Consider the following 15,703-nt stretch of genomic DNA (forward strand, 5'->3'; position numbering starts at 1 on the left):
GAGGCACCAAAGTGGCATGCACACACACAATTCCTAAAGATTGGGAGAAAAACTGAGGCTGAGGTTTCATTAGTTAATAATCTCTGGAGATTCCACCCACCTATAGCATAGTCTCTGTAAAAGAAAGACAATGTACAAAACCATCTACCATATAAATCAGAATTAATGGATCCAGACAGGATAAATATTTTGAAGAAATATATTAAATATCATCAAATATGTGAGAATGTTTTATTAGGGTATAGTTGTTTTACAATGTTGTGTTGTTTCTGCTGTACAGCAAAGTGAATCAGCTATATGTATACATATATCCCCTCTTTTTTGGATTTCCTTCCCATTTAGGTCACCACAGAGCTATGAGTAGAGTTCCCTGTGCTATACAGCAGGTTATTTGAACAGGCATAAAAAGATATAATAAGAAAACAACTGGAGATAGTGGGTGAACAAATATGTTGTGGATATAATAAACTCAACACTGAAGAGTGGAATGGTTCAGGTTGAAGAATGAATTAGTGAGCTGGCAGTATAGATTAAGGAGTGTCCTCAGAAAGCATTAGGAATGAATAAACAGACAGAAAATGTAAAGAAAAGTTTCAGAGATGTAGAAGACAGCCAGAGGTGAAAAAAGCTAAGGTCTTCATCAAAGGCACACCTTCTCACAGGTGCCCCTTTTCCCTCTTTCCTGGAGAACATTCATTCCCAGGACCTCCTGGTTTAAGCTCCATGGTTTCCAGTGCTTCCAGTATTCTTACTGTCAGACTCTGAGGATGATAATCTCTAACACATATGCTTATCACAACACACAGAGAAGGACTTGCCTGGTGTGGGAACTGGAAAAAGGAACTGTGCTCAAGGCAGAAGTTGGTGAAAAGAATTTTCTTGCAGGGGCTGTGTTGGACATGGTTAAAAATAAACTTTTAGTGTGTTTTCCAATCACAATACAGTTACAATTACTACAGGACTTAAAATAGTAGTTTCATCAAATTTAATTTGAAATCCTGCTTGTTATGATTTTGGAGAAATCTTATATTTGATCTCCTGTTTTGTTTTGTTTTGTTTTGTTTTTTAAAAGCCTATCGCTAACACAAGCTGGCTGGGATGAATCAAAGTTCAGAGTTCCTCAGTGATCCTTGGAACCAGAAACCCTCATCCCAGAGGTAAAAGTGGACACGAAGTGTAAAAGCAGATAAAACCACATGATACATAGAAGAGTCAAGGTTCAAAATGTCATTTGAAATTTTGGGGGTGGGAGAGGGTAGACAGAAAAGAATTATGTCTGATGGGGACAGAGGTTGATTTAAGGAAAAAGCCACATTTGAAAGCCAGAGAGGCAAGAATGAACATCATAGGTACTGATCAGAAAGAGGCACTCCACTGGAGTGCTGAGTGACTGCCTAGAACATGAATTGTTCTTCGTAACTTGCCTTTAGGTCCAGCAGAGGCCTAATGAATGGATGAACTGAAGCAGAGTAAACATGCAAGGAAGAAGTAGTGAAGACCACTCAGATATTACAATTATGTTCACATCATATCCCCCGCCTTGAGATGCATCTCCTAATCTTTAACGAGAACACCTACTCTTCCTGACTCCTGGGGTATCCTCCCCACTCAACATCCTTATGTCACGAGGGACTTCTGACTTGGACTTACTCAGGGATAGAAGCCACATTATATTAACTGACACCTGAGAACTTCCTTCCCCCAGCCAGACAAATATTTCTCTGGAGTATTATCCTTGGTCTTCCTCAGCCAAGATCTCCTCCAGACTGTAGCTTTAAGGAAAAGCAATAAGAACTCCTGCTTGTAGCTGTGAAACCCTACAAGTCTGAGGTAAGGTTGTGAGAGTAGAGAAAAGAATAATCTATGAGAAAAGTGAGCAAGAGAGAACTTGTCTTTATCCAACAAGGTGTATTTCTAATATTCCAAAGCAAGTGAGCTCAGATAGAAAGTAGATTTTAAGATTTTGTTTGCTTTTCAACAAGCACTAAAGTGCTTAAATAAATTAGGTATAATGTTCCTAAAATATTTTACTTCTTTCATTTTGACACTATTTGCACACATTAATAGTCTAGTTGTATAAGCAACATTCATCTATGTAACCAACTTACTTTGCCTTCTATCAGCAGCTTCCACTATTTCCCCACCATTTAAAATATGCTGTAGCTGTAGTGACACCTATTCCATTCCTAAATTATTTCACATCTTAATATTTTGGCTAAACATACATTTTCAGCATCCCAAATGCTCCATTTCTGTCTTACAAATTTCTATTGTATTTTCATGATCCAACTTCAGAAATCATTAATATCAATAGTTCCCTAGCCAGAAACTTTGCAAAACTCTGTATAAACCTCTGCTATATAGAACATATTGCACAAGATTACAGTCTGTTTGTTTTAATAGACTGAGCATAGGTATCATGTCTTTCTTAATTTTAAATTCCAAGCACCTGTTAACAATGCCAGCATATAGAAGACAATAAATAATTTTTCTATTGGAATGTTAATATTAAAAAGATAAAAAGTTCCAAGTTTTTCATACCCTCAAATAAAAAACGATACAATTTTAAATGTTATACTACTATTAATTTCATTTTGAAACCAAAATGAAATTAATAGTAGTATCAAATTGGAACGATCTTATTTTTCCTTAGAACCAACTTATTTTTCCTTGGTAAAGCATAAAGGGAGCTCAACTATTGAATCAGATCGTTTTGTAGAGTAATGAGCAAATTATCAATGATAACTAATTTAATATAAAATATGCAAAAAGCCAGTTGAAAATGAAAATATTTTCTCTCTTAAAATTCATATTAAATATGTACAAGATTGTCATTAAGAAGCCCCTGAAATCTACTAAAGTAGCCCTCAGTGTCTGTAGTTCTTTTGGCATAGTTTTATACTCCTCTAGTTTTTATGACCCACTAAGAGTTGCAATTTTTCCCATGGTGCTTGGTACTAGCACCTGTTCCACATATGTTGTTTCTAGCTCATGGTGCTCATTATCTTAATGGACAATTACAGCTCTCTAACTGATTTCTCAATCACTACAGTTAATAGGAAGATTTTCATTATTGCCTACACTTTCAGCTTTTGAATAGCAAATGCATTTTACTTTATTTCCTCTTTGAACTATTTTCTCAGCTTCGTAAAAACAAACCACTGCTCTGTCAAACATTAAGAAGGAATAAATAAAGTTCTAAAATCTAATATCAAGATCTAGGTAAAAGTGAAGTTGAATGGCATTTTTACTAAGAAAATTTTAGAAACAAATATTTTCCTGCTTCTTAACAGATAAAAGATTGACATTTAACAGAATTGTAGGAATTTAAACCATATTTCACATTGTTTTCCAGTATTTTTAATTATACACCTGAAACATTTTAAGTGCATAATAAAAGTTAAATGAACTTAAAATTCTCAGAATATCCTGCTTTAATACTTTAGCCCAGTCAAATTTATATAATTGATTACTCAATTGTAACATTAATTTCCAGGAGTGTTGTGTGTACTTCTAGCCTGAGAAATACAGAAAATTTTAATACTTATTTCTCAAAATAAAAACAAAGCATTATTATTACTTTTGATCTCAAAAGAAGATATATGAAGCAGCAATCACCTACTAGAGGTCAGTAACAAACATAACTTTCAATAATCACTTATCTTCATTGAACACCTGCTCTGTACTTGTCTCTTCACAAACACCATCTTTGCACCTCTAAACATATAAAACAGGTACAGGATGGCTAAGTGACTTGTTGAAAGTCACACAGATAATAAATGAATCAGTTGGGATACAAATCCAAATCTGTGTTTATACTACCTTTTGGTTCCTCTAAAGTTGAAATATTGCATAGGGATTGAATAATACCCTTAGTTTAAGGAATTCTCCATTGGTCTCGAAATTCCAAACCAATCATGGCTCTATTGCAAACTTCTAATTCCTAGGCTCTATGTTAGTTGCTGGAAGTCTCTGAACTAAAACATTTGAAAAATAATATGTACCATTGATTTTTACTGGCAATTTAATACCTATATTTCTGTGTAAAAAATGATTAAAAACACAAGCTTTGTTTTCTATATTTCATGTAAATATCTATAAATGTATTAAGTGTCTAGTTTAGCCAACTTCCATTTCTAGGTATTGACAACTTAAAGTTTTAACTTTTATTTTTGTGTTTTCTATTCATTGCATTTTTTACCCTTAAAGATATTACCAGTACTTTTCTGGCAAAATGAATTACAAATGTGACTGTCTTATTATAATATTTTTTGTAGTTTTTGTTGAATGAACATTGAGTATACTTGTCCACTGAAAAGAAATTTTCTTGAAGGATATTTACTCAAGACTGAAGTTTCAGGAGATACACACACACACACACACACACACACACACACACACACACACATATATATATATATATATATATATACACACACACACACACACATACATACACACACCTATAGATGGCTGCAGTCACTCATTCTTGCTGTGTAAGAGTTGTTTTTAATTCCTATTCTGTTTTTCAGATCCAATGGGCACATCTAAAATAACATCATAGTTGGGTTGTACTTTTCTGTATTTCTGTATCACTCTAGTTCACACTGAAAAATTGACTGATTGTAAAGGGAGAGTCTATAAAAGTTTGGTATGTAAAAGTATAATGCAAATTAGATAACTTGATTTATCTGGCTAAAGTCAAACGGATTTGAAAAATCATGTGCTAACTAGGTAGTAGATTTGAAAAATAAGTGAGCACGTCTCTGTGAACTAGTTCAGAACACTTGGTAACAGTGGAAATGAAAATTCTGATAGAACAATTATTTAGGAAGACTGTTGTTTCCTTAATTAAAATAGTATTTTCTTTCTCTTCATCTCTTCCTTCAACTTTATAATTTAGTTGTCAATGACTTGCAGAGATGCTGGTTAACAGCACATCTAGCATGTATTTGACACTCTTACTGTGATGATTATCATTAATAATATTTATTTAAATAGTACTGTATGTTTTCCAAGGCTTTTGTATACACTTAGTTTTATATATATATTTATATGCATTTAGTTGTCACAATCTCCCTCATAAAATAGTTATTCTCCTGGAGGTAGAATATAATTCCACCCTTCTTAAATGTGGGCTATGCATAGTGATTTCTTTCCAAAGAGTACAATATGGAAAGGGGGGAAAAAGAGCAATCTTATAGTGCAGAACCTCAGTCAAATGAACAAAATTAACAACAGTGATATGTTGATAGCATGTACTCTTGATATGGTGTGATGAACATGGTACTTTTCCACTGTAGTCTTCCTCTTAAAACCCATAATACTAGACTAATCATGAGAAAAACATTAGACAAATATCAGTTAAGGGACATTCTACAAAAGCATCTGACTGATATTCCTCAAAACTGTCAAGGTCATCAAGAACAAGGGAAATCTAAGAAACTGTCATCACAGCAGAGATGAGCATAAGGAGATATGACAACTAAATGGAATGTGGTGTCCTGAATGGGATCTTGGAACAAAAAATGGACAACAGATAAACTAAATAAATCTAAATAAAGTGTGGACTTTAGTTAATAACAGGGTATAGATCTTGGGCCATTAATTGTGACAAATGTACCATACTAATGTAAGATGTTAATAATAGGGTAAACTTGTTCTGGAGAGTACGGGAAATGTCTGTATTATCATCATGACTTCTCTGTAAATCTAAATTTACTCTAAAATAAAATTAAAAAAAAAAAAAAAACAGGGAAAGAATTCGCACACACACACACACACATCCTAAGTTACAGTTAGAAAACAGAGCTTCTCCGAGATCCTGGATCACTAGTAGAGGCTGACTTTGAACCAATAAAGGGTTTTCAAACCTAAAAGCAAAGCCTTCCTCTAATAAAACAGAGTTGCCTTGAACAGCATTCATTGTAAATAAAGACTTGACACACTTGAGTTAAAAATAACACATGCTTATTTGCCAAAAGATGAGCAGAAAAGAGAAGGGTTAATTTTTTAAAATCTTTTTATATACGTGCATCAAACACAGAACACTCCCACACTCATACGCACTAATGAATAGTTGAGCAAGAGTCTAATTTTTCCACCAGTAAAGCGTACAGCATGGGCAGTCCATTTTTGAATACGGTGGAATCCAATCATTTAGATTCCCATTTCTGTAGTCATAGCTTTAAGGAACTTCTCAGCAGATGCTAGTTTCATTTTCTCCTACTCTATCTTTTCATTTATCCAGAGGTCATTCTTATCTCTCCACTTGGCTGAACCTCAAGGTTGTCCCAGCTTATCTTTGTAATGTCTCTGCACCTGGTGTCCCTGATCTTATTAAAACAACTCATCTCCGTTTTCAGCTTGTGATTTTTCTGGGCAGTATTTTTAACCCATTTATTCTTCCTTCACCAATTCTATCTTGTATAGTTAAATATTTTCTAAGCCAAACTTATAATCAATAATGTTCTAAATACTTAAAAATAAGGACAAAATTCTTCTATCATTTTCTTCATCAAAGACAGGACCTAACAAAGTTACTATGTTTGTATTTGTAAAAACAATTTTATTAATTTACAATTAGCCTGTGTCTAACAAGAATCAATCTTTTCACCTAAATAAATGTGCTAATATTCTTTCTTTCCAAAATCAAAATTTGAATGGTCAAATATATTTTCCATAACAAAATCTAATTGTTAAATAATTTATATATGTGGTCATGTAACCTAATGCTTTGTTTTCTCTTTTAAATAAAGCTTTGTCTGGGGTAGGATTCTGACCTCTTTCCCACTCTAGGAAGAGAAGTTCCAAGACACTTAGAATATAATAAACTTGTTCTTGAATCTAACCCACACTCACAGTTCTAAATATTGGTCACTAACCAGCACCACCACACAGAAATAGAAGCAAAAAGATGCTGCTGTTGGTAATACTGAAGATCCTCAGTGCCCAGGAGTGATCTTTGCCCTCACAAGTCCCCCCTGACAGTGAGCTGTATTAGTCACTGTCCCTGATGCCCATGGTCATCCAATATAGCAACTGCTCTATGGACAAGAGTTCAACATCTGAAGAAGCAGTTTCAGGAGCCCCTGGGGTAGAGATTTAGGAGCAGAGTACAGGAGCAGGGACTTAGGCACCAGTGTGAAAAGGTCTTGATGCAAGGGAAAAATTCTTCTGAGGGCTACCAGTGCCTGGGAAGGTGGGAAGACATTTCCAGATATATCAATTTAGGCAGTGACCCAGAGGAATATAGTTCCTTGATTTCTGAATTTTGAATTCCCAGTCCTACCTTTACCTTCTCACTTATGTCAAAGAAGAAACAGATTTGGACAGTAGTTAAAGCAGTAAAACAATTTTTTCAGGACTCTTACAATAGGAAAAACAGAACTTGATTCCAAATGCAGCATAGGTAAGTGAGAATATATAGCCAAGGAGTAGGGTGGTGGGGGTGGGGGGTGTGGTTATTCAGTAAATGAAAAATTACAAACAGGCAGCATCAGGGGTAAGGGGGTTCTGAGCTAAACTGACCTAATAGAATTCTTGCTAAAGACAAGCAAGGGTGATCAAACAAAGAATCTTTGTCAGTCCCATTTCTTGTTCAAGGGAAGAAGGGACATTCTTCTTTCTTTTGAACATTATAGGTCCATTTCTCATCAGATTATCTTTTATTCATTAAGGATCAGTTGAATCATCTGTTGGGAACTGGTAGTAGAGAGAATTTGCTAGATGGTGCTAGCAGCCGGTCATTTAATGGAGTTTCCATGAAAATAAAGGAAAAACTGAGATTAATAGTTAAAAATCCAGTTTCTGAATTCAGTGGGCAGCCAGTCAGGAAGATTTCTAGATGATGAACTTGAAGTATCATTAGATGGTGGAGTGAGGGCAGCACTGGCAATCCAGTGGAATTCCTGGTTTGCAGTTTGAATGCTCTAGTGTTGGCATGAGGTGTTCCAGTGAACCTTCTGAACTCACAGCAGCAGGCATGAGGTTGCCCACACATGATCTGTTATGTTGATTTCCTTAAAGTTTATATCAAGTCATCCAGCTTCAGCTTTCAGGGCTTTGGGAAAAGATAATTTTAGTTCTCAATGATTCCAAGTCAGAAGGGAGAAAAATTAGAAACATTAATTTGGATAGTTGTAGCCAGATATTAGAGGAAACTAGAAAAATTCATGATCCAGTTCAGTTTGTGGGATAGATAATGAAGCCTTAACGACAATGAACAGGACTAGAATTTAATATCCACTAGAGTGTGCCATAGTTTTCCACTAAAACAATTTTTCCCTCTACAATCACCACCATTTCTATCAAAGACAGTCAAAGTAAGGTTAATTTGTTTGCAAAATAAGTCTATTTTCATTAAACTTGGCCTGGTTATTTACATAACTGCAGCAAGAATAGAGATTGACAACATAGGTCTTTTGAATTTGTTCTGCTGGAAATTTTCATAAGCAATCTCAGATTAGACGTTTAAAAGCCTCTTGAGGGTAGGAAGCCAAGCCAAAGACTCACCATCAGAGTTCTACTGCAATACCTGTATGTTTGAGTGAATTCCTTCCTTCTCCAGGTCCCCAAAATATCCTGAGGTTCCTGGTCCTAAAAAAAAGTGACTTTCCTTACTAACTTAAAAAGCCAGGAACCCTAGAAGCAAAACACCAGATCGTTTTTCTGAAGGGAGACTTTATTGACTCCATAAAATCAACCATAGGTCCTCAAAGCTGTCACCTTTGATTATACGCACACCTTTCTCAAATATGACATTCCAGTTAAAGTCTTGGCAAAATCATCAATGTTTCCAATTGTGAGCTGTTCACAATGTTTCCAATTGTGAATCTGTTCCAGAGAACAGATTCTTATTGAACTTATGTAAAAAATATATTTCCTTGAAAATAAGAATACTCATTAAAAGTTGCTAAATTCTGGAAGGATCAGATAAGGAGAAAAAGATAAATTGTTTAAGTTCTGTTTACAAAGGTATATTTACCAAATTGCTATCAGTTATAGATAGCTTAAGAGAAGAAAATAAAAAGTTTTCTTAAATCTGGAAAATAATCAAGAAACAGCAATATTTCAAATAAAGAGCCATAAAATTATAATCATCCTCATCAGTTTATTTAGTTCCATGTTTATTTGATACCTGGTTTGCTTGCTCTTGGGATGGCAGTTTTATTAATCCAGTTTTTCCATTAGAGTTCTGGAAATTTTTACTCAGTTCAGTAGTATTATTAGAAATCTGTACTTGTTATAGTCCTTTGCATGAGTCTCTTCTTAGGTAAAGCACTTTTGCAAAAGCATCAGAGTAAAACAATAATTCTAACACAGCTTCTGTTCCTTCTAGAGAATAGCCTCTTACAAGTGGAGAAGCCTAAGAATCTAATCCAGCCTCTGTTTATCTGGGATTCTAACCCAGCTTTTAGTGTACACTTAGAATCTTAAAAATCAAAATCTGTCCCTACCAGCTCCAACAGATGTTTGTCCGGAACACTGGTTTAGGAGTCAGACTCACCAATGGATCCCCGATCAATCAGTCAGCAGTAAAAACAAAGGCTTCAAAGATGCAACTTAGGGTCCTGGGTGAGTGGTCTGGGGGTCCAATGATGAATCTGATCCTATTAAAGTTGCAGCACCATAACTGTCAAAGAAAAACCAGAACTGGACAGTAGTTAAAGCAGTTAAAAACAAATTTTATTCAGGACTATTGCAATAACGGGTAAGAGAACTTAGTATAGAACTGGACTCAATTCCAAATACACCATGGGCAAGTGGCAAGAGCCAAGAAGCAGAGTGCGAGTCAGTGGACAGAAAATTACTAAGAGAAACCGTCAAGGGTAAGGGGCAGAGGGGTTCTGGCTAAACCAACCTAACAGGATTCTTACTGAAGACAAGCCAGAGTGATCAGACATTACTTGAAAGATGGTAAAGGATAGGTGACCTGATCAGATAGGGTGGCAGGGGGTGAAGTTCTGATTAAACTGACTTAGCAAGGTTCATGTCAAAACTAAATTGTACAAGGAAGTGACAGATGGGTCCAGGAGAAGGTTCAGGAGCCTGACTAAAGTTTGGTCAAAAAAAGAACCTTTGTCACTTACCCCATCATTTTAAAATAATCTCTTTTTGTGAAAAACTCCACAGGTACTCAAATATTCCCCCAGGGTGGGCACATGGCTTAAGCATCTACTTATCCCCAGAGCATAATAGAGCTTCAGCAAGTAGTAGAACTTCCATAAATGTTTGTTGAATTGTTGACCTCTTTCAGGATAGGAACTAAAACTAAAATTTGAAGACTATCCCAGAAAGTGAGTACATAAAAGAACTACATTTTGGTTTAGTCTCAATTTGTGTTATTGCTTTTAACAACTTGAAAATGACTTGTGGGATTCAAGAACAGAATAAAACTTAAAGAAGATAGTGATATGAAGCTCATTCTAAAGATTTTTTTTCCTTGAATAACGCTAGGCTGTTAAAAGATTATAGAAGGCTGGAGTTATTGAAAACAGCTAAGTCTAAAGTTAAAATTTAAAGAACACTCAATCAAGCATAAAAAGGGCCTTTGAAATAAAGTTGATAATCCTTGGGGACAGCTATATTTAACTACCATTTTTGTGGTTTCACTGTTATTGTTGAAATCAAATACAAAAACAGAGCTTTCATGCTGTTTAACAAATTTCAAATCAGTATCCTTTCCTTTCTGATGTCAAGCCTGCCCCTAAAGTGACAGAGATACTAATGCACATTTCCCTTCAAATAATAAATGAAGGCAAGAAGTGCAATGAGAATAACATGCTTAAAGAAATAGCATCTTCCCATTTTTCTGACCAAATTCAGGCTTTCCTCTGCTGCTACAATGCTGCTTCCCTGAGGTTCCTATAAAAACAAAGAAACACAAAGGTTTACTGTTGGTGAACAGTAGTCTTGACTCATGCTGTGTCCTTAAAAGTTTGCCAAAAGTTTCTGGAGTCAAATCTATCATGATTCAGAGTAATTTTGAGACAGCAAAAAGTCCCTGGAAGAGTCCATCCATTCACTGAACTGGTTTAGTAGTTCTAGGTTGCAGAAATTGGGTCAGTTTCTTCCATTTGGCCCCAATCTTAGTTTTATTTCCAGAGAAATCCTTTGCAAAAATTTCTGCCAATAATATTTAACATTTATTTAATATTCTCAAAAGACTTGTCTATGGCTACTCTAATGGAACTAGTATTTTAGAGCTCAAAAGACCTAGATGTCAACTATTCTAGCTCGAAAAACTCTCATTTCACAGACAAGAAAACTGTGTTGTGCCCATTGTTATACAGCTAAAGAACCTAAGATAGAAACCAAGGTCTCTTGATTGTGAGACAAGTGTTATTTTTATTATGATTTTCTTCTACCCAATAAACATTTTTGTGTAGAATAACAAAAATTGTTTAAAGGATGAAAAAGCCTTGAAGCATAATTTGTTTTCCTCCTTAACTGAAGGAGTCAAAGTATTTGTGATTAATTAGGATCAATCATCTTTTAAAATATACACAAAGAACTTGGCAAGTGTTTCCCAAAATTAACAGTGCTTGATCCATGGAAAACTTTCCTCCCAACATATGAATTCCTTTTTGTGGAAGCATGTTTAATAGACCAATTGTGAAAGCCTTCTACTTGTAGGAAAACATCCTAGATGTCAATCATAACATAATAGACTTTGGAAGCAACCACATTTTGAACATGTACTCTAGCATATAAATGAAAACAACCACATGTAAGTTAATGAAAAATATTATTTTTTAACTTTAGTAAAATATAACATATTAGATAAGATCTAAATAAATACAAAGAGTTTGAACACCCACTACTATCAAAAACTGCTCTGAGCTGCTTTCTTTTTTGTTCTTGAAGCCATTCAGTATTCTAGGGCTTTGGAGCCTTTATTGGCTTTTCCCACACAAGCAGGAAATCATACCTACTGAAACCAGGGCTGGATTCAGCCAGCACAAGGTGATGCCGCACTGCTGGCCTCAATACCCCTTCTCCTCTACCCTGTATACATCTCTGAGTGCTTGATTTCCTGTCTGGGACTAAGCACCAGCTTACACTCAGAAAAGAAACAGGCCAAGTTTCTTTTATAGCTAATTCTTATGGCTTTTTCTGAGAAGAAATACCAACTACTGAAGTAAGCATGTATGCATCACTTTATCATCATCTTGCTTTCTTCCTTTCTCCTTTCCCACTCCATCCTTCCATAATCACCCCATCACACAAACACACACACACACACAAACACACACACACATCATCTCTTCCCCATCAGAAGGGCGGCAACACACACTCCTAACTTGGGGTCACCAGCATATAACATCCCTAGCAGAAATAAAAAATGTCGACATCTTATGACCTGCTTTTCTTGCAAGAAGTTTATGTTAGGTCACCATAGCTAAGTGTATTTTTCTACCTTTGTTTCAGAACCTATTTAAGCAATTCTGAACATAATAATATGACAGTTTTCAAAACAAGAACCATAGATTCATTACAATTCTGCTGAATTTCTTTTGTTCTACCCCAAATAAGAATGGCCACTGCTTTCACTACAATGTCTTTTCTCACCTTCTTTTACTTTAAGTTCAATAATTTAATTTTCTTAAATTTTACAACTAGTTGTCACCTTGCATCCTCTTAATAGCACTTCTTGAAACACTTAATGAAGCTGAATTTGATTTTATTTCAATTGATCCAGTTAATCTACTCTTAGAAAAGTTGGTTTCATTTAAACTTAAGGACCTACATTCATTCAACAAACACACAAATAGTCCTTGCTCTTAAATAGTCCAGAATGTCTTAGGAAGATATCCATGTATACATAATAGTAAATACCTGTGGACAATGCTCTCTAGAAACCTGCATAAGGAAGAGAACAGAGGAAGGAGTCACCTTCCAACAGTAAAGAAGAGTTACTATAGGTCATGTCTGTGCAGAATTTTGATGTATGTGCAAAAAGTGTAGCTAACAGGGAAACAGAAATACAAACAAATGAAAAGTTAAGTATATTTTATGATTACTTTTGACTGACATTGGCATATTTCATGCACCTAGTAAATACTGAATATTTCTAGATGGATTAATGCCCTCTAAGGGATCTACCATTTATGGGGCTTAATATCTCTTACAGTAAAGCTTGTTCTAATTTTATTTATAATTTATTGCTATGAATTTCACTAAAACATAAACTCCATGAGCCCAGGAGTTGTTTCTTCAACCATGAACGCATAACAAACATTAAGAACAATGCTTAACTCATAACATGCATTGAATAAATATTTGTTAAACTGACTAAATGAACAAATACCCTGCCATTTCATTTTTATAAATATTTACAGACTGCACTCCCTATGGGACACACTGAGTCTCTCTCTCTTATTAAAGGTGATACAAAAAGAAACAACACGTGAATCTTGTCTTAATAAAATTTATATTTAAATAGAATACTATATTGGCATCTGTAAAGGTACTTCTCAGCTCTCTGAAAGAAACATATTTTCTAGGAATAGAAGTGTAGGCTGATGGTGAGGAAGAGTCAAGCACATTGGAAGAGGACTTAACTTCACTGCCTGTATCTAGGTGAGTCGCAGTTCAATGATGTGTCTCTTGCTCAGGACTTACTTCACATCTTCCTCCCCATTGCTCTGTCCAAGCTGCCTGTGCTAACACCTCTGCTAGGGTAGTATATAATTTCCTTTCTTGCCTGCCTTTATGAATGATGATTGCCTACACTTAACATCAGTAGCTAAAATAGGTTTCCAATTTCAAAAATTATGACTAGCTTACCAAAGTGAGTTTCCAGTGAGTCAGCTATAAGGCATACTAATTTCTGTCTAACATCACATCAGGCCTCTCCCCAACTTAAAAGATTACTCTTTGCCTAAGCCCTCATTCCCTTTTCCTAAGTCTCGCCTTCCTTAGTAGCCTTTTGTTCTAAAACAAAGGAAATCACTAAAAAAAAGCAAGACTAAATAGAACCTTATTTATGAAAAGTATGCCTTTTGAGCAAAATTTTATCCTGTGATTTCCACACTACCTGGTGCACAGTAAGTGTTAAATAACTGTTTACAATAAGATAAAAGAGTAAAGGCTTATAACTCCAAAAATGTTTTTTAATTTCTGAACTGGGCAAAATGAATCATGTTACCATTGTTCTCCTATCTCAACAACTTAGAAACTTGTCACTTCCTTTTATAGAGAGGAGGCATAGTATAAAAGTTGTAATACTGCAGAAAAAGAAAAAAATAGAAAACTACTAATGATAGAAAATAATTTGAAGTCAAAATATTTGATTGAGTTACATCTAACATATAAATTTCATAGCCATGATTCAGAGATTTCATTTCCCATTTAGAACAACATGAGAATTTTAGAACCACCATAAAAGTCCAAAGAACTTCATGTGGTGACAGCATGCGAAGCATGCCTCCTACTTCCCTCCCTTACTTTCCTCCTTTCACCAGTCATCATCTCCATGTTACAGATGAAGAAAATGAAGTCTCTGTGACACAAAGAGATGAGTGCCTTGTCTAGTAGGTGAATTGTTTCAACCCATGTCTGTCTAACTCCAGAGGCAGGACCTTTAGGGAACCAGAGCTGGATGCTATCTACATTATAACATCTCTGTAACTACCTGGATACTTTATGCCAAACCAAAATTACAGCTTTAGGAAAAAAATAGTTTAAGCTAGGAAACTGGATGAGTTTTCATCAGAAAAGTCTCAAAGAGAATAGAGCATATTAGACCAAATATTAATGGGAGTATTATATTAGAAAAACAAAAATGAAAATGATAATGTTTGTATACTGGTAATGATGTAGTTTGTATACAATTTAAGGCATTTTATACTGCTACATCCCTATCCCTATATTGCTACACCTCTACTGATAGTAAAATCTACCACAATCTGAAATAATAATAGTATTTTGCAGAATGAATCCTCCAAATCCTAGACAAATAATTAAAAGTTGCAGAAAAAATGAAGTGTACAGAGAGATCCTAACAATTAGGATTATAGTTATGTTAAAATGTAACATTGATTGCATTAAAAACTATGCAGACAAGAAGAATACTGATTATTAGGAAGATTATTTTAGGAAGAGATACAAATGCTCACGGTCCAGGTTGATCCTATCCTTCAGCTCCAGCTACTAATGAGCATCCCACTTTCCCCATCATTATTTGTCAGTGAGACCAGAAACAATCTGACTCGAAGCTGGATTCCTTAAGAGTTCAGTCATTCTGGTAAACTGATGTGAATAAGTCATAATCTCATAAGTAGCTAAATTGTTGGCTCCTTGCTCTGCATCCAAAAAATCAATAAAAAATAAGATAATAATTAAAAAAACTTTACTTGTTGCTACTACTAACGGTAGAAAGCATTAGTTTAACTTAGTTGACCAAGTGAAGTGAAAAGCTACGTATGGAAAAAGTCTATACTATTAGGGAGTAGAAAAAACAGGCCCACAATTATATAATTGAAAAAAACCAGACCATTAAGAATACTGGATGTGATAAAAATTATGTTTCATTTTTTCACCTTTGTTCTACTTTTCTATATTTCTATAATATTGTTCTATTGTTTTTTCATAAAAAAGAGTACAATTTCTTATCTGTATGCTCATAGGAAATATTTCAAAAAACACTAATAATTAATGAATGTAGGTTTGTTTTTGCAAAATAAAATAACAAATTAAA

The 15,703-nt window shown here is 34.8% G+C and overlaps 1 protein-coding gene across 2 annotated transcripts in view; it reads right to left on the reverse strand.

Annotated features, from left to right (window-relative positions):
* MMP16 (matrix metallopeptidase 16) overlaps positions 1–15,703 on the reverse strand; it is a 340,314-nt gene that overhangs the window by 262,388 nt on the left and 62,223 nt on the right. The window contains exon 1 of one of the 2 annotated variants that reach the window (XM_061171289.1): positions 8,515–8,587. The exons of the other annotated variant lie outside the window; for it this stretch is intronic. Within the exon in view, the coding sequence (XP_061027272.1) occupies positions 8,515–8,517 (3 nt within the window). The 5' untranslated portion in view covers positions 8,518–8,587. Of the gene's footprint in view, positions 1–8,514; positions 8,588–15,703 lie in introns of those variants that run through there. 2 annotated transcript variants of the gene reach the window in all.

The sequence above is a fragment of the Eubalaena glacialis genome, chromosome 17 (assembly GCF_028564815.1).
Source record: "Eubalaena glacialis isolate mEubGla1 chromosome 17, mEubGla1.1.hap2.+ XY, whole genome shotgun sequence".
NCBI classification, from domain to species: Eukaryota; Metazoa; Chordata; class Mammalia; order Artiodactyla; family Balaenidae; genus Eubalaena; species Eubalaena glacialis.